Genomic DNA, 25150 nt, shown 5'->3' with positions numbered 1-25150 from the left:
CCCCTCAAGCCCAGCTTGTATTGACCCTGATGGGAGAGCCCAGCCTCTCTTCTGCCTGACCCACCTCTCCCAAAGCTGGGTGGGAAATTGGTTAGCTGAGCCCAGAGCAGCAGGTAGCAGTGGGCTTGGCCCCCTTTCTTCTGGGCAGTGTCTGGTCTTGGTGGCCTGAAATTTTTAGTCTAGAATCATAGAATGCTTGGAGTTAAGGGATTCTTGTCAGGATTCTTGTCGTGCTGGGATTCTGGAATCACAGAACCATGGATTTTACTACTGGAAAGAAGCATGAATGGTCATGTTTCAATCTTGTTTGATTCTGAGGACACTGAGGATCTGAGGGGAGGGGTTTCTCTGTGGTGTCTTGAAGCAACATGAGTGCATACCTTAGACAGAAACCCAGTTCTGCCTCTGGTCTACCCCACTTTGGAGAGCTAGCTGGCTTGGGGAGTGGGCTGTGTGGGCCCAGTCAGGCAGCAAGGTGATGCGGCTGGCCTGCAGGCACAGGAGGGGTCCTTGCTGTGGTGCCTGCCCGCCCGCTGCCCACGCTTCCCCAGGCACCAGTGTGAGCAGGAAATGCAGGCTGTTGCTTCCAGCGACAGCCGGCAGGGCCGGGCGGCTTCCCAGCTCCCCCTCTGATTCACGGCCGCCTGTAGCTTCCCCCTCCCCTGGGGGCCTCAGCAGCCCCATCTGTGCAATGGGGAGAGGAGGCTCTACCCCACGGTCTAGCATCACAAAGACAATACGTGTGAGATTCTTTTCAAGACCACTGTTCCACTGTGGGAGAATTGGGCCAGTATTCTGAATAACCAGCTGGGCATTTGGACCCAGAGCACTGAGAAATTCTGCTTGGAGTTGCCCTAATGCCTCCAGTAGCCTGGGAGGGCTGAACTGGTTCCTGGGGCAGAAAGTGGTAAATGACAGAGAAGGGCCCTACAATCAGAGTCTCCTTCAGGAAGAGCCCTGGATGGGAGGCCTAGCTCGCTGGGCTCTCTCTTGACCTCAGGACACCCATCTGCACAGTGAAGGGTGTCATTCCATGAGGTCATTCATTCATTGTCTGCTCTGTGCCTGGGTATGTGCTGGATACTGGGGATGCTGAGGCCAGTGATGGAGTGGTGGGGAGAGGAGGGGGGTCCTTGACTGCAGGATAGGAGTATGATTTGGCTGAAGGGGTGACTCTGGGAGAAGGAATGAGGGTGGATGTGGTGGGGGGGAGATAAGGAGCCGGCCAGCGAGGCAGTGTCCAGCGGAAAATCCCAGCTGTTCTCAGGAAGTGTTTCCTCGACTGGTCTCCTGGGAAGCAGGCGAGGCAAGCAGGAAGGAGGGTAGTTGGGGGCAAACAAGGCCCCCACCAGCTATCTAGGGGAGATGTCCCAGGCCTGACAGCTGGGCGGGTGTGTCCCTCACACTGCAGGAGGGCTGGAACACCCCACCACCACCACCATGCTCTGAGGCTAGGCCTGTGATAGGGGGCCAGGGCTGCCAGGAGGGGCTGGGCCATAGTCCAGATTTCAAAGCCTTCCCCAAGGACGTCGTGGTGCCCTCCGCCCTGTCCTGAGCTGCTGCCGCGGGGGTGGCAGATGCTGTTTCATCGGCTGAGGCGAGTGGGAGGCCTCCGGAAGGCCCTCCTGGGAGGTTCCGGGGGGCAGCGGGGGTGTCGGCAGCTGCTGCCCAGCCAGGACTTGCTCACAGTGACCTCCCAGGTCCCTCAGTCCCCCAGGCCTGGGAGCCGGGGTTGGTGCTTCGGAATTGAGACTGGTTCCTCCTGCCTTTGCTCCCCCCACTGCCCACCAAGCTTCTTGGCTCTGGCCCCCCTCCCATCCCTGGCTGCGTCTGCAGAGCCCCCCGGGGAAGGCAGGGGAGGAGGCGCAGCGGGCTCAGAACAGCGGGTGCCCGTGCAGCCAAGTATTTGCTCGAGCTGTCAGAGACAGACAGGCATGTGGGGAATTTGGTGCGTGTGGGGCTGGGGGAAGCAGCCGGGTGGGCAGGCAGGCAGGAGGAGGGAAGCTGGAGCTGCCTCACCCGCTTGTTGAACCCTGCAGAGACCATCATTCTCCCCAGCCCTGACCGGAAGGTGCATCCAGCTTCCTCCCTGTACCAGTTCAGGAGGAGAGTGGCTGATGGGACCCTGTGGGACCCTGGCTGACAATGGGGAAGGGGTGCCCTGTTGAGGGCCAGATCCTGGGAGAGGCTGTCTGGTGGAGTGTGGAGACAGGCAGGAATCCGGGTTGTGCCCAACTGGGGCCTCCAGGAAATAGCAGCTGTCATGCTCCCGCCTCCCCCCCCCCCCCCAAGCCTGGCACAACTTGTTTCCTGGCCAGGGTCCGGCTGGGGCAGATTGGAGGAGCCTGGTATTGCCCAGCTTGGGCAAGGAACAGGCAGGATGCAGGGGGCCATGTTTATAAGCCTAAAGGTACTTGGGGTACTGGGGAGGAGTTCCCCCAGCCATTCTTTGTGAAGCAGGTTGTCATTTTGGAGAAGGGGACCTCAATCCCTGTCTCCCTGGACGAAGACCCCAATTTAGTCATCTTTATTGTCTTCTCTCCAATAGTGCCTGTTAGGCAGGTCAGGGCCTAGAGCTGAGTAATACTTGATGTTTCATTGCTAAGAGCCCAGAGAGGGGGATACACTGGCCCAGGGTCACACAGTGGGCTCCCCAGCCTTCTCCTCATGTAGGTGGGGGTCATTGGGAAGAGGTGAACATTGGGGATTTGCTGTGGTGGGGGGATTATATTTAGTCAGTCCAGCAGAGCCAGGGGGCCCCTGGGAACAGCTGTTGGTAGGGGGGCAGACAGAGGCCTGGAGCTGCATTTAGTCTGGACAGAAATATCCTCCCCCCACCCACCCACCCACTGGCTGGACGGCCAGGCTGCGGGCTTGTCCCCTGAGGGGCAGCTTGCCTGGGCCTGGCGGCCGGCGGGACAGGCAAGATGACCCGATAGGCTTTTCCCAGCTCAGGTTTCGATGAAACAGGAACCGGAGCCGCAGCCTTGGCTGTGGGGGCCAAGGTGGCCGGAGCCTCGGGGGCCAGGGCTGCCTGCCCCTGCTCCCCCCCACCCCGTCTTCCCATGATGCAGCCTCCCCTTCTGAGAGGCCTGGGGAAGCAGCAGGTTATTTATCAAGCTGGCCTCCCTGCCGCGTCTGCCCGCGCCTTCCCTCCACCCCCCACCTCTTGCGCTGGCGGCCATGAGCCCAGCAGAGCAGGGTGAGCTGGGCGGGCTGGCGGCGGGATGAGCTCAGGAGACGTGAGTCACCCCATCCCCAGCAGCCCCACGGGGCCCTGCGGCCTGGCAGGCAGAGCGTACTCACGCACTCCCCACGCGGCACACCCAGAGGCACAGACTTGGGACAGACAGTCAGTCAGTACACGTCGTTCCACACGACCAACACTCCCAGCTGACACGCATGGCCCAGACCCCGCCAGGAACACACTCACTGTCACACTCACAGCCCCAGCCTCTGGCGTGCACGCATGCACACACGCACACACTGGCACACGGATAGGCAAATGGACATACTCAGTCACACGTGGGTGTGCTGTGCCCCTGGGACCCCATACACGGCTCCAATAAGGCAGTTGTATGTCTGCTCCATCCTGTCACAGGCTCAGGCAGCCGTCCTCCGGCCACAGCTCACACCCAGATGAGCCATAGAGTTGGGCCAGGAGCCCTGACCTCACAGAACCTGGTATGAGCACACGCACCCTTGCAACGTGGTTGGGGCTCCGCTCACCCCAGTGCCCCCTGCATAGGCTCACACAAAGGAGGCCCACCCCTCGGCTGTGTAGAGTCAGCTGCATTCTGCAAGGTGGGCATGGGAAGGGAGACATTTTCCAGGTTGGGGGTCGATGGGGGAGAGATGCAGAGTAGCTAGGAAGAGGAGAGGCTGGAGAAGGAAAGCCGCGGAAAATCGATTTTCCTAGGAGTGCCAAGTGGCCAGCTGCTCCCTCAACTCAGGGGGCTGGGTCCTTGGGAGACTGGGGGTGCCAGAGACTGGGGAGGAAGGAGACTCCCTTGATCTAATGGCTGTGCTCCAGGAGTCTGTCTGCTTGCCCTCCCTGCTCCCCCTGCAGCCACTTCCCTCTGTCCTCTTGGTTCCCAAGCTCCTATTATCCCCTCTGCCTTGGAGCAAGCACCCTGAGACTTAGAATTAAAACATAGCCCCTGATTCTTAGTCCTTGGCCTGCAGAATGGGTACAGAGCTGGCCTGCAGAATGGGTACAGAGCTAGCCTGAGTACAAGGAAGGGCTGGGCTGCTGGGTTAGAAGGGTGCCCTCAGGGAGCTTCTATGCTTCTGCCCATTGGGGCTGGGGCCTGCCTCCCCTGGAGTGGGCAGAACTGGGGGCATACCTATTTTTCATATACTGACAAATACACTGTTTTTCAGATGAGAGGGTTGAGTTTGATAGGGATGGCTTCATGGTTATGAAGGGCTTTGGACACAGTCGCCTAAAACCCAGACTACAGATCACTCTGGGCCCACAGGATTGAGCCACTCTAGCAGGGGTCAAGAAGCAGGCGGCTGTAAAGACTTAGGCCCACGCTGGGTCCCACCTCCTAGCCACAGAAGTCTCCCCACATAAAGGCCTGGGCAGTGGTTGGGGAGAGGAGAGGGGCCCAGGCATCCTGGGGGAAAACAAACAGCAGCGGCCAGTCAGGAGAACTAGGACTCTGGAGCCATGGACTCTAGAGCTGGACAGGCCTGGGCTCCAAATCTGGCTTGGTCACTGCCTGCTGTGTAATTATAATCCAGTCTGCCTACCTCTCTGACCTCACTTTTGCCACCTGTAAAATGGATATGACCCTTATCTCTGACTTAAAGCTGCAGGACCTGAAGTAGATAGTGGGGTATGGTTCTCACCATGTCACACTTGGATCTCCAGGTGAGTCCAGCCCTCCCCTCCATCTGTCTGCTCCCCCAAAGCTGACATTTTCCTGGGAGTGGTACCCCACAAGAAGGACTACTTAATTAGAATGCCTTAGAATTGGCCTTCTTCTGGATTGTTCTTAGATGGGAATGCTGGGGTGTGGGAGTGAAGAAGCTGAGCTTGGGGCCACAGTGGGGTGGGTTGGGAATGGATTGGACCTAGGGCAGAGGAACCTAGGGTCCATGGGCAGACATTCTTGGGGTCTTCACAGTTTGAGTGGAAACAGAGAGAACCAACCATGATTCCAAGACTTTTACTGTCCCCTACCCCCCAACAGGCAGCAAGGCCACAAGTTAGATTCAAGCAGAGACTTCCAGGTGGCAAATGTGGCCTTTGCAGGGTGGGGAAGGGCTTAGAACACACCTGTGTGAAAATGCTTATTGAGACTGTGGAAGATGGAAGAGGCACTGACATAGAGTAGGCCGGGTGAGGGGGGCCAGGGAAGCAGGAGGAAAGATTGGCAGGAAGTGTAGGTAGGTACTTCCTGTGGCCAGAAAAGGAAGTACAAGACTCGACAGCTGAGTGCTGCCCTCCTTGTAGCCTTCAGACCCCTACCATATGCTCACCTCCCCATGTTCCTGCAGGTAAGAGGACAGGGCGGGCATGCTCTTTTTGGGGCTGGGGAAACTGAGGCATAAGGGATTGGCTGAGGCTCAAAGGAAACAGTGGCAGAACTGGGGCCACATCGTAGGTTACCCAGCCCTCCTGGCTTGAGCTATCCTTGACCCTCATTCTAGTGCTGGCTGACGATGACAGTAAAAATAACAGCACAGCTCTCGTTTACTGAGCGTCTGTGCATGCTGGCCCTGCACTGAGAACTTTGCATACGTCCTGGTGGGGGTGGGGCTGTCACCACAGGCATTTTACAGGCCAGGGAATGGGCTCAGTAAGTGCAAGCCGCTTGTCTGAGGTCACCTAGGCTGGAGGCTGCAGAGTAGGAGAGGAACCCTGATGCCATTGCCCATTTGGACCCTTTCATGGCCTGAACCTTTGCTTCTGGGGGGCTCCTACCATCACCCATTATCACACACCATGAGTAATGCTCCTAGTTGGGCCAGTCCCCTCCCCACCTACACCCAGCCCTATGTCTGTCCTGGGGCCCTCTGTTATCTTGGACCCAAGGAGACTTCGGATTGCTGACCCTTTAAGTCTGGGGAGGGTGAGCCCTGTTGGCTTTGGCTTCTGCAGGGACGTGATTCACTGGGAGTAGGGGAGGAGTTGGGGTGCCCCAGGGAGCGGATTGTTTCTCCTTAGGGTTGGGGAGATCTTGCAGAGAAGTTTTGGGAAAGTCAATGGCTAAGCTTGAGGGAGCTGCCTAGGGGCCTGGTCAGGGTCACACACCTTTCCCAACTCCAACTCCACCTTCCTGGGGACTCCTTTCCCCTCTCTGGGGAGCCCTGCACGGAGTAGTTAAGAAAGTACTCTTGAGCTGGAAATACCTTCCTCTTCTGTGTACAGGGACAGCCACAGTGACTATCCCTACCCCCTGATCAGTGTGCTGGTTAGCCAAAGAGGGCACCAAGCACAGCGTGGCCCTGGGTCAGGGCTCACTAAAGGTCAGAGTCGTGTTTAATTTGCTAGAAGTTGGTGGCTGGCCTTAAATGGAGGAGCAGAATCTATGTTTGGGGCCCTGTGCTGTGTGGCAAGTCACTTCCCCTTTCTGGTCTCAGTTTCTACATCTGTAAAATGACTGAGTCTGCACTGCATATTATGAGGCAGAGGTAAGTCACAGTCAGACCAACACACTCACATGCCCTGTAGTTGGTCCCCAGGTCCCCCAGACCTCATGCCAGCATGGGATCCAGGGTTAGCAAGGTGGGCTTCTGGGGGGCTCCTACTTATCTCCCATAATCAAACACCTGAATTTTAGTCTCACCTCCATCATACACAACTTGGGTGACTTTAGCCAATCACTAACCCATTCAGCTCTGAGCCTCAGTGTTCTTATCTGTGAAACGGGAAGACCATGGTGCTGTCCCCTTTGGGCTCCCATGAGAATAAAACAAGATGGTGTGGACAGAGCACCTGGCAGAGACTCGGATCATTGATGGTGACAGTGGAGCCCCACCCCCACCAGCTGTCCTCCTGGTCGCTGCCCCCCAACCCCCAACCTTGGTCTCAGGGATTCTGGGAAGGAGACAGTGCCAGTCTGCTGGCTCAGCCGGCTTGGCCACTGACCTTCAGAGCACCCAGGCTGTCAAGGCCGCTTGACTGCCTGCCGGGCAGGCAGTGGGGAGCGCCAGCCAGCTCCTTGCCTGACGCTGCCCACCCCTGCTCCCACTCTCCTCTCGGCGCCTGTGTGTGAGCTAATTAATCTCAGCCCCTTTGGGAAATTAGAACGCCACAGCCGCAGCCTCCTCAGCCTCGCAGTGCCTGTGCTGCTACTTGGTCCTGCCAAGACCCACTGTGGTTTGGGGACACAAGGTGGGGGATGGGGGCAGCAGGATGAGCTAGGCAGGTATGAGTCTCCCTGAACCCTCCACCTCCTAGATGAGGGGGCTCTGGCTTCTCAACCCCCTCCCCTCCTATTCAGCATCCATAAGGATGCCAGACAGTTGCCCTGCTGGGGTGAAACCCAACCCCTAGTGCCTCTCTGACCTGGTCCTGAGGCCAGTATGGTCACATTCCATCTCATTGCAGGGTCTTCTTGCCTGCCCAGCTCAGGCTGATGGAGACAGATGTAATTATGGAATTTTGCTTGGGAAGTTAATTTGAAAAAGTTAATTAATTGGCGGTTCCGGAGGTGGCAGGCTCCACGCCCAGCCGGTCCTACTGACGTCAGTGCTGACCCGCCTGAGACATGCAGCTTTCTGGGCAGGCTGGGGAAAGGGACCCCAGTGACCTGGCTGGGCAGCCCTACAAGGCTGAAGGGCAAAGGGCAGACCAGTGTCCTGGCTCAGAGTGGATACCTGGGAAGGGTGTGTCACCTGGACCTGCTAAGATGAACTCAGCACCTTGAGAACTCATCCACTTTTCTGTATGTTCAACAAGCCATTGTCAAGCTTCTACTATACATTGGCCCCAGTGTCTTGAGTGCCCCCAGCCAACATAGACCACTGAATGTTTTGTCTAGTTCTTCCGAATCCCTTTTCTCAAGAAGAACCTCTAAACGTCTAAACCTATTCCCATTTCCCTATTTTCCTTTGTGTTCGAGGGACATTATTGGGTTCGTTGTGCAGATGAAGCAACTGAGGCTCAGAGGCTGGACTTGCTGTAGGTCATTCAGCTATATTCTCCAGCAGGATGGAGTAGAGGGTATATAAAGTTAGGTTTCTTCTCAAGGGATGGACACTTCCATAAGCAGCCCCCACCCAAGGGTGGTGATAGGAGCCTTTAAGTTGACTGTCCCCCAAAGAGGGGGCAAGAGAACATGGCCAACCCCTTCCATCCTCACACAGTTGTACCTCCTCCTTTACCTCCCCAGGTATTTGTTGTACCCTGTCTTTGCATATAGGGACTTCCTCCACCCCCTCACCCATTCCTCAGGATGACCCAGCTGGGCTGAGGCAAGAGGCTCCATATCCTATGGATCCCTTGGGTATGTAGGGACCCTTTACTACCTCCTGGGCTCCCCTGCAGAGTTTCTGACCACAACAGCCTGACCAAGCTCTGGTGTCTGCAGGAATGTGGACTCGGTACAGTCTGTCTAGAGAGAGGAAGGGTCAGGACTGGGGCAAGAGGTGGCCAGGCCTGGGACAGATCAGGGATACTGACCCACAGGAGGCCAGCAAGGTGAGGAACATGGGCTTTCAAAAGGTTTGGGCCTGGGTGTCCCTAAGCTCTGTGGCCTCAGGTGAGTTCCTTAGCTTCTCTGAGCCTCATTTTCCTTATGTGGGAAACAGGTGATCATATACGCCACTCAGAGGGCTGTGGTTGAGACACAGAGCTCTAAGTATAACCACTTGAAGCATCTGGCTTTGGCACCAGACTTACTGCACTGCCTATTGGAGGCCTGCTTGGTGGGAGAGGAGGGAGCCGATGGGACGGTTCAGGTGCCAGGGCTTCAGAAGGCCAGATTTTTGGAGGGGAACCTGGTGCATGTGGTTGTGACAGGAGCTGGAGGACACAAGAGCCAACAGCAAGCGGCCCAGAGCCTTGGGGCCTCTAGGGGGAGTCAGTCCATACAGCATCTACTCCTGGATTTGTTTAGTGTGTTTCCTTACCTCCAGGATGTCCCCAAGGACCAAGGGGCCCTGAGGTTAATTGTATAGGCTTCACCTCTCATAGCTGTCCAGAATAAAAGTGACTGTCATTGGCAGGCAGAGCTGGGCATTTTGTATCCCATATCACTCTGATGTAGTGTGTAATTCTGGGTTTCTTCAAGGTCTGATCTCTAGTCTTGTGCTTAAATGGGCCACACACATTCCCTGAGCATCCTAGTGGACTGGTTATGGGCTTGAAGGGGAGAAGCTTCCTCTGCCCACCTTACCTCCAAGAAGCCCTTCCTGGTACCACCCCCCAGTAGGCCACTGGCTGAGCGTTCAGTGTTTTCTGCACAGATTCTATTAAACCCTTCAGTGTGTATGTCAGTCCATGTTCCCCTCTAGCCTGGGAGCTCTCTGAGGGTGGGGTCCATGACATCTCTCTGATCCCATGACTGGTGGTCATAGGGCTCCTGCTTTCCTGTTTTGCAGATGGGCCAATTAAGGCCCTAGGAGGACATTGCTCAGCCAGGGTCACACAGCCTTTTGAGGGGCAGATGTAACCTGGCCCAGATGGGTGTCAGGCCACTGGTCCCCTCTTGGGTCTTCTGCAGGCCTCAGGACCTCCCCAGACTTCCTTGGGACCTGCAGCTCCTAACTCAACCTGGCAGGAAGTGTCCTGGTGTCCAGCCGTGAGGCCCATGCTCTGAGCTTGGGGCGTGAGGAATTCTGACATCCAAGTGTCAGAGGGCAGACCTTAATTTCTCTAAGACTCAGTTTCTTTATCTGTAAAGTGAGGATCCTGGTGCCTCTTCCTGGTAGTGCTTGGGGATGTAGGGTGGGTGGCTAAGAGAGATGTTCTTAGCGCCATGCCTGAAACTTAATAGGAACTCCTTCTTAAGGGTTACCATCTTTATTATTACTATTGACAGTTATTTTGTTATCATTACATTATTATTCACCTTCCCAGGGCCCCAGCAGCTGAGGTGGCTCTGGGCCTGGATGCAGAGCTCTGGTCTGCGAAGTTGCAGTTCCTAATTAGTGCCCCAAGGAGAAGGCCTGGGTTTTTATTTTTGCTGGAGGACCCCACCTGCCCAAGGCTTCCGCAGGCTCTGTCATCAACTGGGCTAAGGCTGCAGCCCCCTCTCCAGCCACAGGTAGGGGGCCTGGCTCCAGGTGGAAGCCTCCCCAAATTTCCCCTGCTACTCCCTCTGCCTCCCAGACCTCCAGGGCCATGAATCATTTATGAGGCAAAAATGAAACCAATTAAGGACAAACTTTGAAAGCCTCTAATTGCTGCGCCTGGTGGCACCGAGGAATGAGAGGAGGCAGGCCTGTTCGGTGCGGAATCTCCTTGGCCCGGGCCTTCCCAGGCCGCCTGTACCACCAGGTCTCAGGGCGCCGCCGCCTCCCGGCTCCCCGCCGCCTCCCGGCCGCGGACGTGCCTGCGCCGCTCCGGCTGCTGCGTCTGCCGCCCCGGCGCCTGCCCGCCTGGGTCCCAGGCCGACTAATTAGGCCCGGCTCCCCTCCCCACACCGCCCGCTCCAGGCCCGAGGTGATGGCGGCTGTTCCTGCCGATCTGGGGCCTGTGCCCCAGAGCTGGCCATCTTTTCTCGGGGCAGGAGCCAGCCCTGCTGGCCTAGCTTAACCCAGATGAGCCCAGGACACCCTGTCCCTGAACTGAGAGGCTAGTCGTCCCCTCGCCCCGCAATCCTTGGATTCCATGCGTGAGTACCTGCTGGGAGGTGCGGGGATAGCTGCCTTGAGCATCCCGTTCAGTCTGAGAGAGATAGCTGCCCATCCCAGCAGGAGAGGAGGAGGTTAGGGGGATGACAGATGAGACAGGGAAGCTGGAAGGATACAGGGGAAGGGATGGGGCTGAATTCCTGAGGTATTGCGTTGATGCAGCGGGGTCCCACTTTTCCTCTCAGCTTTGCCACAAACGGTGACCTTATACAGATTCCTTAGCCTCAGTTTCCCCCACTTGTAAACTATCAGGATAGACCAGCTTTCTCTTGGATTTGGGATCTGAGGAGCTAGGCTTTACATGTCCCTACCCCCACCCTCTCTTGGGGGCTGCTGAGGGGGTGGATGTCAGGGTCTGGAGTATGGACCCAGCAGGGCCTGCCTCACTGCCCGGAGCCCTGGGCACCCGTGACCAGGCTCTCACCGTGCTGAGGGCCAGGCAGGCCGTGGGCACTCAGGCACATTGTTTGCTGAAACCGAATTTCTGTGCTTGTGTTTTTCCATAATTATATTAGCAGGTGGGATTTTTCCTCAGGGAAGCGATGGGAGGGGGAGCGCCATGGCAGTGTCCCCACCCGCTCTGAGCGTGAGCTCACACTCAGCTCTGCCCGCCTGCCGTAATGATTTTTTAATTATGCAGCCAGTGCTCGGAATTGCTAATCCGCCTCCAGCCCAGCATCCCCTCCTGCAGCTCACACCCCAACCCCTCACTAGTGTCCCCACAGTGGTGATGCCCAGCCTGGCACCCATTGCTGTGCCTGAGACCACCACCACAGTGGCAGAGAGGGGAGGCCAGGGAGGGCCACAAGGGCACCTCTCCTCCATCTCCAAGTGACCGAACTTGGTTGGGTTGGGGGAGCTTGTGGCTTGCGCCCGCCAGGACAACTGTGGCTCTGAAAGGGGGCAGGGGAGTAATCAGTGACCCCAAGGACACACACACACAAGTCTGATCTTTGTCTCTGTCACACCCATATTCACACTTTGCTTCTCTTACCACACACTCAGCGTCACAGCTCCACAAGCACAATAGCACGCTCTGTGTGTTTCTCACACACGTTGCCACACCTGAGAGCCAGGTTGCCCTCAGGAGACCCCATTGCTGCCTCCCATGCCCTGCAGTAGTCCTGACCCCACTCTCTTGCCTCACACCCTCCCATCCCACCCCCACTGCCTAACTGGGATGCACTCTGAGGGCTCCCTCTCCCACCTGGTGGGGTGGCTGCCTGTGGCTGGGGCCTGCCTGAACCTCCATCGACCCGGCCTGGGAGGGGGGTGTGTTCTGCAGCACTGTGGCGGCGGCTCCTCTCCAGGCGCCCAGCTGTGGCATCTGTCAAGGTCAGATAGCGACTCGGGAACCAGCCGGCTCGGCCCCATGGCCCCTCTCGCCTCATTATTTTTGTGTTCCGGGGCTGCGGCGACACTTCCCTCCCTCCTCAGCCTCCTGCCTCTTGCCTGCCTCCCCCACACCTCTGCAGGGAGGGCCTGTGGTCTGGGGGCTTTTGTTTTCCAGTTTTTTCCACGCCCAGGCCAGGCAGGAGGGTAGATGCTGGCCAGAGCTGTTGGGTCTTGAACAGCAGAGAAGGCAGGTGCCTCCCTCGTGGTTGGGACAGGTTCTTGGCTAGCGGAATCCTGGATTGGTTTCTCAGGGGCACAAACTGAACCTGGGCGGAGCTGAGCCTTCACCACAGCCCAAGTGTACCTATGGGCTTCCTGTTTCCATAGGGGCCCCAAAACCTGGCATCAGTTCCTGCCTGCACCATCCCCATCCCAGGTGGGCCCCAGACTCACATCCCAGAACCCCTCAGGCTTGGATAAAATTCACAGTGAGCTCACATGTGCATACACACTGGCGTACATGTGGCGTACATCTTCACAGGCCAGAAGATCCCACAAACATCCAGCCACCATGTAAACCACTATACTTGTACACACGCACACATTTGGTCATACGCAGACATCCACAATGTGTATCGCACACACTCCACTTGTACACATGGGGAAGTCCCACAAAGACCTCCACTCCACTGGTGTATAAGCCCATGTGTACATCAGTGCTCAAACCCACAGAGAGTGACAATTGAGTCTGTACACACACACACACACACACACACACACACACTAGAACATACAGCATGCACAGGTGTCTAACACACCTCCCATCCCATGTGGACACATGCAGATGCACTTGTCCCTGGTGCCGCTCCTCACGATACATACTCCAACCTGAGCTCTTTCCCTGGGGCCCGGTGTTCCTTGAGCAGTAACAACATGCAAGGAGCTTTTGTCCTCTGAAATGCTGAAGTGAGCTTGAGGCCTCCCCTTTGATGCACACTGTGTCCAGGGAGCCCCTGGAAAATAGGAAATGGTGGTTGACAGATGGACTGCCCTCCCCACCTGGCCAGCCTCCATGGATGTCCACCACCCTGGGCCCAAGGGCACTGAGATGAAGTGGGATGGGCAGTTCCGGGAGGTCACGATGGGTTTGGTGGCTGCTGGCAGCGAGGGCAGGCTATGGGTGGTGGCCTCTCAGGCATTGTCTCTGAGTCCCTCTGCCTACCTTCAAGCCCCTCAGGGTCTCTGGGGTAGCCCTGGCCATCTACTCAGTTCCTCCTCCAGCTGTGGACTGCTGTGACCGCCCCTGAGAGGGGGAGGTAGCTGGAGGTTTAGCAGTGGCGGGGCCCCCACCCCCCAGGAAACTCAAAACCCTGGGCCAGCCGCGGGTGGCGGGTTGGGGCAGGCACAAAGAGGGCCTCTGTGCAGCCCGGCTGGGCTGCCCACAGGATTCTGGGGGAGGAGGCAGGAGCCGGTTTCCGTCCCATTCTGCTTCCTGCGGAGGCCGCCGGAATGCCCGGAGCTCTGGCCCAGCCTGGCCCGTCCGGCCCACCCGCAGCCCCTTCCCTTGTCTTTTCCTGGGCCTTAGGGTACAGCTGCAGACTTCTCTGCAACAGTATCCCCAGAGCCTGAGAACCACGCCCCAGGACCCACGGGAAACCTAGGAGGTTCCCCAAGGCTGAGAGCTGAACTGGACCTGATCCTCCAGCCAAAATCCCTCCCTCCATGTGCCTCAGAGCCCTTGGCCGGTGTTGGAGAGCCAGGCTCTGGAGTCACAGAGACCTGGTTTCAAATCCTGACTCTGCCACCTATTGACCTTGTGACCTTGTATAGTTGACTTTACTTCCCTGAGCCTCATCCATTGGTGCTACTGCTAGTAAACAGTTACAGAGATCTCAGCGAGAAGATGCATGTGAAATGCTTAGCACAATACCTAACAGAGAGTGAGTGCTCATTATTAGGGTCTGCTATTATCATGTCCTCTGGGGAGACAGGAATGGGAGGGGATTGGATGTTCTTGGCTCCAGTAAGCCTCACATCATCTGGGGCTTGTGCCGAACCCTGTGGCCTGCCCAAAACCCTTCGTTCCAGGCCTCACTTTACCAATCTGAAAGTCACAGTGGGCTGATTAGGCCCCTGGGGCCTTCCTCCTGGGATTTAGAGGGTGGGAGGGGGTCACTCTCTGGAGCCTATTTTCTGTGTCTCTCTACCTCCTTCCCCATGGGCCCCTCTGGGCTTATGACTCCAGCAGTTTGGGGTGAGGAGCAAGAACTGTTCTCCATTTTACGGATAGGAACAGAGCCTCTGTGTGGGGGAAGGTGTCAAAGTCAACAAGAGGGGACAGGGTGGAGCCACAAGCCTGACCTTTGGACTCCAGTCCCCCGACCAGTCCTATTGATACTTGCACTGCCTCCCCACCCCATTCCTTGGCCCCAGGTATCTCTGAGCTGGCCTTTTCTGGCTTGCCCTGGTGAAGCCCACCAGGAGGGAAGTCTTAAGTGTGTAGGCTCTGACCCCAGGTTGTTGTCAGCTCAAATGTCACCACTTAAGTCTAAGATCGGGGGGGCTCCCAAACACAGAGGCCATCATTTTCTCCGGATCACAACTGCTTATCAAATTGCCTGCTCTAAATGGGGCAGTAATAGTACTTCAGAAGGTGGGTGTGAGGATTCAATGAGACAAGGCGTGTACAGTGTCTAGCACATAGGAAGGCCTCCATACATGTTAGCTGTTATTCTCATGGTGCCATGTTGCAGCTGGGGAGACTGGCTCAGAGGCCATATGCCAAGGTCACACAGCAAGGAAGGGCCCTCCTGATCCTTTGACTTTTCCAAGGAAGGAACCTGGCCCAAAGGAAGTACCTGTTGAGGAAGGCCTTATCTTTATTTGAGGTATACCAGGCTCTGTATCTCATTCCCTGGATCCCCAGGTCAGGGCATAGCTCCTGCCTGAGGCCTCAGTGTTCTTGTCTGTGAAATGGGCTGATCCCCTCCTCTAGGTGCTTTCGGGAGCTCAGTAAGGATGAACAGAGTCCCCTGTATTTCTGGGTTTTCTCAGCAGCATGCTTCTGTCCTCAGACGAGGGGGCTGAGCCTGCCCTGAGAAGAGGGGCATAAGAGGTCAGAGGGTGTGGAGTCAGGGAAAGAGGATTGCAGACCCACAGCCCAATTCAGTCCTTGGCAGTCAGTTTTGGGGTGTTACTCTTAAAGAGACCCTAGTGGTATTGAGGGCATGTCCCACCCCAGGCCATCTGCTGGGTGCTAACAGTGGTCAATGTGTCCTTGTATGTGTGTGTCCATCCATAGCTGGATATGTGCCCTGTGCTCTCCAGCAGGACCTGCATTTCTCCTAGCCTCCAAGACCAGTGTCCCCGTGTGTGTCTTCTTGGGCCTGAGTGGGGCTTTTTTTCCCTTTGGAAACTCCCCAGGCTGAATCATGGAAATCAGAGATGGAAACCCCCCCAACACACACACCCAATTGCTCAGCTCAGTTCAACCACCGTAGCCTGTGGTCTCCCCTCCCTGTCACCACTGGCCAGCCCACCATCAGTCAGTCTGTCCATCTTGCCTCCCTTGGAGTCTAAGGAGACCAGCCCATCAAGATGGGTGGAGGGGTATGAGGGGGTATAGCAGGGATGGCAGGAATGTGCATGGAAGTGTGGGGAAGGGTGCGATGAGCTAGGGTGTGCAAGTCTGCAACCCTGCCTGGTTAGACAATGCAGGCTCTGCTGTGCGGGGGCCTTGGGGCCTGAAGGCCCTGACGAAATGCTGCCTCCTCCAGGATGGCAGGCGGGATGACTGAGAGGCTGCTGCAGCGGAGTAGGAGGGGGGGTGGTGCCTTGCTCAAACTCTGTCCTTGATTTATTGGTGATGGTTGCACAGTTCTGTAAATTTACTACAAATTAGTGAAATCTACACTGAGAAATGGATGAATTTTATAGTATGTAAACTATACCTCAATAAAGCTTTTTTAAAAAAAATCCTGCATTTGGCCTCAAGGTCCTGCCAACCTCATAGCCACACCTCGCACCCATTTCCCCATTTCTTAGGAACACTTTCAGACTTGTGTCCCCCTTGGTAATCTCTCTTCATCCTAAACTCACAGGCTAAGCAGCCCCTTCCTCCAGGAAGGCCCCCATGACCCACTTGGTCCCTTTCCTGCTCTCTCGTTTCACATTGGTTGGTGTAACCATCGGCCCAGCTCATGTGTACTCCTCCAGGGCAGTGCTGGGTCTGTATCCTCCGCTGTCTCCCCAGGACCACAGAGCAGGGGTCCGCTATTGAGTAGGCAGTGCAGGCTGTGTGCAACCTAACATCTAGAACATCTCACCATGGGCCACTTGTGTGCATGTCTCATGCAGACAGTAGGGTCCCACCCCACAGTGCCCGCCTGCCTCCACCCCATTGCTGTGTAGCCTGAAGGCTCAGGACAGAGCCCTGCTGGGGATGAATCCTGGCTCCCCTGGCACTGAGGGAGGAGTGAGGGCACTGCCATCACCTCTGGTGACCTCATTGCCAGCTGGCATTATGATGTCATTGGCCCTGCATTCCGGGTTCCTGCCTGGGTTTCTCCAAGTCCCCCAGGTGGGGACACTCCCTGGGGTCTGTGACAGCTCACCCCCCTGACCACTAAAGGTGATGATGGCATGGTAATAACCCCGGGGGTGTGGGGGTGGGGGCAGCCTCAGGGTAGCTGGGCCACATTACCCTGGGCTAATCTGTCAGTTGCCCATGTAGAACAAAGGCGGTCAGAGTAGGGTGACTAACACTTGGGCTCTGGGTTCAAGCTCTACCCCTGCTGGGCACCTGCTGCTTAACCTTGGCTTCACAGCTTGAACCTCACTGAGCCTCAATTTCCTCATCTCTGAAATTGGTTAATAGTTCCTATTTCCCTAATTACTAGGAGGAGTCAAGGAGGGAGAAAAGACATGTAAAGCCTAGAGTACAGGGCCTTGGACACAGTAGGTGCTCAACAAATGCTAGCTGATAGGGCTGGATAGTTAAGGGAGCCTGAGTGTTGCTTGGTGAGAGCTGGCTAGGGAGGGGCAGGGTCCATGCTTTCTGGGACTGGCCAGGACCTGGGATTAGAGGCAGGGGTGGCCCCACTGTCAGGAAAGGGCTCCAGCTTTGACTGTCCCTCGCTTCCCAGTTGAGCGAGTAAACTTGAGCTCACAGGAGGTGGGGCCCCACAGCCCAGCCCTGAGGCCAGGAACCCACTGACCCCTCTTCCCAGGCCTTGGGCTGGAGTGGGCTGGGGCTCCAAACAAGGTGGGTCTCGTCTGGTCTACCCCTGCCTTTGCCTCTGCCTCCCTCTCCCATGGGCAGGTCCAGCTCGCTGCCTTCTCTTGGTCCCCAGGTCTGGACTCTCCTCAGAGCTCTGTTTCCTTGTCTCTTAGACCCTCAAGTCTCAGAGATGGGTTAGGGGCCCTGAGTCTCTGAGCCCAGTCACCCCAGTCTGTGCTCCCCATGATGCTCTGTTCTCTAACCTTGACCCTTTGCCCTGTCCTCTCCCAGTCCCCTTTTCTCTGACCCACTCCTGGAGTCCTCTGTCTCATAATCCTCTATCCCTACCACCTGTCTCTATTCTTCTGGCCCCATGTCCCCCTCTGCCCCCCAGCTCTCCATGACTGGTTCTCCCCTCACCCCCCCCCGCCCCCGCCCCCTGAGCTCTGTCCCCGCCCATCAGCCCCTGGTCCCAGCTCCCGGCCGGCCCGGCTCCTGCATGGACAAAGGGGTCCTTTGTGGGCTGACCGCGGCTGGCGGGGCGGCGGGGCGCTGGCTCCGCATTGCTGATGAAACGGAGCCCTTTGTTGTCCCTCCTCAGGCGCAGTATTTCTTTTTGGGGGCTGGATGCGTTCCTGGCAGGGCCGATGATGGATGCGCCCGCCGCCGCCCGCTCGCCCGCCAGCTTTCCCTCCCGCTCATTCCCGCTCCGCTTCAACGCAGCCCCAGCTCCTCCCCTGCCGCCTGGGCACTGCCAGGCCCTTTCTGGCCTGGGAGGGGTTGCTGTATGCCCTAAAGTAGAAGGCTGGGGCCTGGGAGAAGGTCTTCTCTTATGTCTTCCCCTTCCATGAGTAGAGCACACAGGCCCTGTGGTCATGGTCCACTGGGACCAAGGCATCAGCCTTTCCCTGGGTCTGAAAGAGAAGAGGAGCCAGGTACAAGGGCAGATTTGGAACAGGCTTGGTTGAGGACCAGGCTTTGGGCCTGGATGTTGGTTTCTGCCCACTCTAAGATTTGAGGACAGAGTTACCTTGTGTACTAGTCCCCCTTGTGTACCCCCCACCTTCAGTTTCTGTGGCTGACAAACCAGTGTTCTGCCTGCAGCACCTGTTCAATGACATATCACGTCCTCTGGTCCTGAGCTCAGCATGTCCTGGGACCTGGTGGTCTGGGGGCCGGTAGTCCCCGAGGAAGGACAGCAAAATGAAAGATCAGAGAGATTCAAAGAGGAGGGCCAGAGATAAAGAGAACATGAGGTTTGGTCCCCAGCAAGAGAGACTCAGGTTGGAGACAAAAGCAGAGAGACTGAGCCACAGCACCAGCCCTGAACACAGGCAGGCCTGGCTGTGTCGGAGGGAGCTGACTTCTAATTGACCTGCCCGCCCCACACGCAGAGCCAGATCCTGGAGCCTGGAGGAGGGAGGGAGGGAGTAGAGCAAGAGCAGCGTTAATGCAGCTATCGATTTCTGCCACCAGCCAGCAGGCCGCAGAGGCGGGGGACACACAGAGGGGCTAGGGCGCAGACTGCTCCCCTCCCCACCTCTCCAGCCCGCGGGCGCCTGCCTTCTCCTGTCTGCTCCCCTCACCCTGTGTCTAGGGCTGGTCGGGCTGTGGTCCAGGGCAGGGAGTTGAGCTCGGAGGGGCAAGGACTAGATGAGTTGACTTGGGATGATGATTTCCAGCCCTGATCTCACTGGCCCTGGTCCCCAGCACCTCATCAGGGCCACTGATGCCTGGAGGGGTCCTGATCTCTGAGGACAGAGGCCCAAGAGCCAGCCTGGGCTTACACCTTAGGAGGTAGAATGGAGCACAGCTTTCCTGGGGCATATGTGGCCCTCTTGCTCTTACTACAACTTTGACCTCCGTGATACCCCCATCCCATCCCTCCATCCTGGACACCCTGCCTGGCCCTCCTGGGTTTGTTCTGGTGGAATCTGCCAGCTTGCCCAGCTCTTCCTTACCACCATCTGCCTTCACTAGAAAGGCGCTTAGGTGGGCTAGTGCCTGCTTTGGAGGGGCAGGGATTGTCTGGCTGGCTACTGCTGTCTGCTGTTCACCTCATCCTGGAGATAGCGCATTTCCCTCGCCTGCACTCGCTCCTCCTCACGGCCACTCCTTAGCAGTCCTGGGCCAGGGGACTTGCCTGCACTGGACCTTGATTTCTCCTTCTGTAAGTGCACAGGGTTGGACTGATGACCTCCCAGGACAGCCGGAGTCCTGTGACTAGGGGATGGTGGGGTTGCCTGGGGACAAAGATGCAGTGTGTGCCGCCCCCAAGCCCAGGGCGGGACTGGCCCAGCCAGATGTGCGCCTCCCCCTCAAGTCGCCAGCTGCTCGGGCTGGGCCCTGTCCTCCCGCCCCTCTCCTGGGGGTTGCTGGCCTGCGGCAGGCAGACACTAGAGAGGCAGGGCTGATGAGGAAACTACCACTCCGCTCCATCTGGAACAGTTCCTTCCAGAGTTTCTGGCCAAGGAGCCTGGTTGCTCACATGCCTTAGTCTTGGGGCCTAAGCAGAGCAGGCTCTGTCCTAGGAAGGGGCTCCTCAGACACGTGGACGGAGCTAAAGAACAGGCTCCGTTTCCTGGAGGGTCATACCTGCTCTCAGTCCTCTCACACAAGCCAGAGGTCCCTCCTGCCCACAGTCCAGTCCTGCTCTCTAGGCTCTCACTGGGACCTCCATCCAGACCCGTCTGGGAGCTAGGTCAGAGCACAGCAGTGATGCCTGAGTCGAGACAAGAGTGGGTTCTGAGGTTTAAGGGAGAGAAGGGTGTGCCAGTGTGTGCACAGGCATGTCCCCCACTCCTCCCCTCTGGCACAGTGCTGCCTGCCCTCTAGCAGGAGGATACATGCTCCTTGAAGTAAGCATTCTGTGCTCTATTTGGCAAACTGTTAAACAAAGTCAGTTTCCTTTATCTGCAGGACTTGCCAGAGCCTTGAGATAATTGATGTGTATTAAGAATCTCAGACAGCATCCAGGGGCAGCTTCCCAGGCTTTTTAATCTACACCTCCCAGTCCTTCAGAGACTGTTCCCACCCCACTTCATAGTTGGGTCAGTGAACAATCAGGAAGCAGAGGGTGACTCTGTAACCCTCCAAGGTTAATCAAGCTCTCCAGCTCTCTCCTGCCCCCAGCACAGATTCTAGCAGGGCAGAGGGAGACCCAGCTGAGCCTCTGCCACACTACTTGATGGCTGTGTATCCATGGGCTAGTCCATTCTTCTCCCAAATCTTTTCTTCATCTATAAAACAGGTTATTACTAGCTACAGCTTTGTAGGGTTCTGTGAGTCTTAAGTGAGATCATACAAATTAGGAATTCCTAACTATGGTTGGCATTTCGTAAATGCCTAGCCAGGATGTGATATTGTGGTGATGACAGTGGTGGTGGTGGAGGGGGTGTCTGCTGCCCTGACCCTGTATCCTCTTGCCCTGACAGAGTGAAGACACTGCCACGTGGACACCTGACCATGTACCTGCCCTGAGCAGCAAGGCCTACCAGGTGTCTCTGTCGTGGGCAGCAGGGCCAAGTGCTCATCTGTGGACCCCCCGCAGTTGGCAGGCTCCCCCAACAGTGGGGTCTGGGCCTCGGCCCCACCATGTCGAGCCTCGGCAGTGGCCCCCAGGACACCGGCAGCAGTAGCAGCAGCAACACCGGTGGCAGCAGTGGCAGTGGCCCAAAGGCTGGAGTGGTAGACAAGAGTGCAGCGGCAGCTGCGGCTGTGCCCACCTCGGTGGCGGATGATGCACCACCCCCCGAGCGTCGGAACAAGAGCGGCATCATCAGCGAACCCCTCAACAAGAGCCTGCGCCGCTCCCGCCCTCTCTCCCACTACTCTTCCTTTGGGGGCAGTGGTGGCAGTGGTGGTGGCAGCATGATGGGCGGGGAGTCTACCGAAAAGGCTGCTGCGGCTGCAGCCGCTGCCTCCCTGTTGGCCAATGGGCATGACCTGGCAGCAGCCATGGCTGTGGACAAAAGCAACCCTACCTCAAAGCACAAAAGTGGTGCTGTGGCCAGCCTGCTGAGCAAGGCAGAGCGGGCCACGGAGCTGGCAGCCGAGGGACAGCTGACGCTGCAGCAGTTCGCGCAGTCCACGGAGATGCTGAAGCGCGTGGTGCAGGAGCACCTACCGCTGATGAGCGAAGCCGGCGCCGGCCTGCCCGACATGGAGGCTGTGGCGGGTGCTGAAGCCCTCAACGGCCAGTCCGACTTCCCCTACCTGGGCGCCTTCCCCATCAACCCAGGCCTCTTCATCATGACCCCAGCGGGCGTGTTCCTGGCTGAGAGTGCGCTGCACATGGCTGGCCTGGCCGAGTACCCCATGCAGGGAGAGCTGGCCTCCGCCATCAGCTCGGGCAAGAAGAAGCGGAAACGCTGCGGCATGTGTGCGCCCTGCCGGCGGCGCATCAACTGCGAGCAGTGCAGCAGTTGTAGGAACCGAAAGACTGGCCATCAGATTTGCAAATTCAGAAAATGTGAGGAACTCAAAAAGAAGCCTTCCGCTGCTCTGGAGGTAACGGCGCCTTAGAGGGAGGTGTGTGGGCTCTTGCGTCTGTCTGGCAGTCCAAACCCACTCCTACCCCTATTCCCACCTTTCCTGCCTGGGCAAGTGTCTGGGGGATGCCCAGCCCATCCCTGGGCTCTGGGGTTTTAGGGCAGGCTCCAAGACACTAGTTCACTGCCCCACAAGTCAGAGCCACATCCTGAGATAGATGCCCTCAGGTTGTTTTGAGCCTAGGCAAGCATGAAATTCCAGGCAGAGGCCTAGCCTTCTCTCCAGGCCTCGGGATTCTGAACCCCTCCTGGAGTTCTAGGTCAGGTATTGAGATTCCCACACAGGTCCTAAGTCTCTGACTTTCAGACATGTCCTAACGCTTCCAGTCCCTGACCCAAGATGCCGGGACTCTCCTCTGCACCATTTGAGGGGTTCTGTCTGGTGGACCCTGTGGCTTTGAGGGGTTAGCCCCTCATTTGTCCCTTCAGAGCCCACCCTTTACCCCTGAGGCCACCCAAGGATAGAGCAGCTCCAGTGCTGACTGCCCTGCTCTGAGGGCTGGAAGAACCCTAGCTCTAGGCACCTAGTTAACAAATTTGGGGTGCCTTGGGACCCTAAGGTCAGTCTGGCTGCATACTTAATAGCCAGGGGTCCTATGGGCCTGGAAATAGGGGGTGGCTTGAGCCTGGGGTATGGGCAAGCCCTGTCCACTATGGGATTGGCTTTGAGAAGGCAGAAGGGTTCCCATGCTGTTTTCTCGCCACCCTTGTGGCAGGGCCTGTCCCCATGCCCTCAGCCATGACACCTTTCTGTGGTGTCAGGCCCAGGGACAAAAGCATCTTTTCAGCCTGCTGACTGTGCCCTGTCCCCGCCCCTCTGCGAGCGGGCTTGACGCAGATGTCCAGAATGGTTATAAAACAGTGGTATTCCAGCTGTGGCTAGCCCCCCACCCCAAGCCCCAAACATCATGTATCTGCTCTCCTGTCCAGAGAACACACTTGTGTGCACACAAAGGCACCTGCTCTCATCTAGTGTAGAGACAGATATATACACACACACATACATCCTGCCCAGTACCCAGTCTTATTATAGACGCAGCTCTTAAAACACAGCAAGCATCCTTCCTTCCCACCACAGCTCCAGACACACTACACACTGTATCATAGCTCAGGGCACACACCTTGTATGTGTCCAGTGCACACGCGTACACACTGATTTGACAGAAACGTGACCGTAACTCTCAGATGTACCACAGCCGCCTGGCGCTTAAGGCTTTTGGACCAGGGAAAGGGGTCCTCCTGTCTGGATGGAGTGTTTCTGGGCACAGTGGCTCAGGAGGCCTCCAGGTGCTCCAGGCCCTCCAGTGGCCCAGCGGGTCAGGCTCCTCCTCTGGCCTGGCCAGGATGGCAGGAACTCCACGGGGTGGCCGCTTTTACTCCATGCCCATCCCTCCGCCATGAGGCCATCCACGGGGGAACGTCTTTGCACCAGGCCCAGCCGGACCCTGACTGAACTCTCTCCTTGTTTTTGTCTCCCGCCCCCGCCAGAAGGTGATGCTTCCGACGGGAGCCGCCTTCCGGTGGTTTCAGTGACGGCGGCGGGAACCCAAAGCTGCCCTCTCCGTGCAATGTCACTGCTCGTGTGGTCTCCGGCAAGGGATTCGGGCGAAGACAAACGGATGCACCCGTCTTTAGAACCAAAAATATTCTCACAGATTTCATTCCTGTTTTTATATATATATTTTTTGTTGTCGTTTTAACATCTCCACGTCCCCAGTATAAAAAGAAAAAGAAAAGAAAAAAAATTTAACTGCTTTTTCGGAAGAACAACAACAAAAAAAAGAGGTAAAGACGAATCTATAAAGTACCGAGACTTCCTGGGCAGAGAATGGACAATCAGTTTCCTTCCTGTGTCGATGTTGATGTTGTCTGTGCAGGAGATGCAGTTTTTGTGTAGAGAATGTAAATTTTCTGTAACCTTTTGAAATCTAGTTACTAATAAGCACTACTGTAATTTAGCACAGTTTAACTCCACCCTCATTTAAACTTCCTTTAATTCTTTCCGACCATGAAATAGTGCATAGTTTGCCTGGAGAATCCACTCACGTTTATAAAGAGAATGTTGATGGCGCCGTATCGAAGCCCCTGTGTATCCATCCACGCGTGTGGAGCTGCCGCGAGGAGCTCGCAGAGCGGGAGGGAGCAGCCCACTCACCCTCCCCGGGGTGGGGTGGAGGGGCAGGCCAGCCATGCCGCACCCACTCCCCAGAATGGGATCCCCCACCCCAACAGTGATGATTTTGTGAAAACGAAAGTTCTGTCGTTTATCCATCGAGATCTGGGGAGCCCATGTCTCAATATTTCTGAACCTGGCTACTTTCCTTAGAGAAAATAAGTCCCTTTTTTCTGGCCTTGCTGCTGGCAACAGAAGAAAGGGCTTCTTTGCGTGGCCCCATGCCGGTGGTGGTGGGTGCCCAGGGGCCCCCTTGCCCATGGCCAGCTTCCTGCTGATGAACATGCTGTTTGTATTGTTTTAGGAAACCAGGCTGTTTTGTGAATAAAACGAATGCATGTTTGTGTCACGAAGCACCACTGGCTTCTTGCTCTCCGGTTCTCGGGCCTGGTTTGGGGGCTGTTGCTGGGCGGGTTTGCTGGGTCCACCTTGGAAAGGAAAAAGGATGGCCCAGGGACATTTAGAGTGGGGACCTCATGGAACGTGAGGCCCTCTGGATCCAGAAGCAGGGCAAGCAGGAGCAGCCAGCCTGGCCGACAGGATGGAAATTCTCTTAATCTGGAAGTGGCTGGTACTGGAGCACCTCGCCTGCCTGATTGTGCCCACTGCCTCAGGATCTGGACCTCCACGGACCTTCACTCACCTGGTGCTACCTTCTCTGTTTACCTAAAGTCATCAAGCCTGATCAATGCAAAGCAGCCAGCGGTACTAGAGGTGGGGCCTGAGCTGCCTGTTCAGGTTCTTATTTCTTTCTTCTCAGTTGCAGGGATCTAGTGCTCCCCAGCCACTGAGGTGATTCCCCAGGGATTGGCTTTAGCCCAGGTTCATGGGGACTTGGCTGTGCCTGGCACACACACAGACACCCCCCACCATCCCCACATTACTCCCTTTCAGGCTGCTGTACTAGGGCCTAGAGGTGTCCCTGACTTTGGCTCTTGTGTGACTGTCCCCACCCCCCAGGAAGTTTGTTGGCATAAGGTTGTCTGGGACCTCCAGGGCCAGATGTCTGGGGAAGTCACCACACAGCCACATGGTCTAGGCCAGGGCAGCCTGAACAGGAAG

General features: G+C 56.8%; 1 protein-coding gene across 6 annotated transcripts in view; it reads left to right on the top strand.

Annotated features, from left to right (window-relative positions):
* The window catches only part of CXXC5 (CXXC finger protein 5), a 34028-nt gene extending 9587 nt beyond the window's left edge, over positions 1 to 24441 (top strand). For 4 of the 6 annotated variants that reach the window (XM_015239500.3, XM_031672481.2, XM_006204566.4 and 1 more), the window contains exons 2-3: positions 20800 to 21874; positions 23404 to 24441. In XM_015239500.3, coding sequence (XP_015094986.1) covers positions 20960 to 21874; positions 23404 to 23448 — 960 coding nt within the window. In that variant the 5' untranslated portion in view covers positions 20800 to 20959 and the 3' untranslated portion in view covers positions 23449 to 24441. Of the gene's footprint in view, positions 1 to 16677; positions 16792 to 20799; positions 21875 to 23403 lie in introns of those variants that run through there. The other 2 variants (XM_072956639.1, XM_072956653.1) reach the window with 2 other exon arrangements.
* The last annotated feature ends 709 nt before the right edge of the window (positions 24442 to 25150 follow it).

Source organism: Vicugna pacos, chromosome 3 (assembly GCF_048564905.1).
Source record: "Vicugna pacos chromosome 3, VicPac4, whole genome shotgun sequence".
NCBI classification, from domain to species: Eukaryota; Metazoa; Chordata; class Mammalia; order Artiodactyla; family Camelidae; genus Vicugna; species Vicugna pacos.
This window is presented reverse-complemented; position numbering and strand designations above follow the sequence as displayed.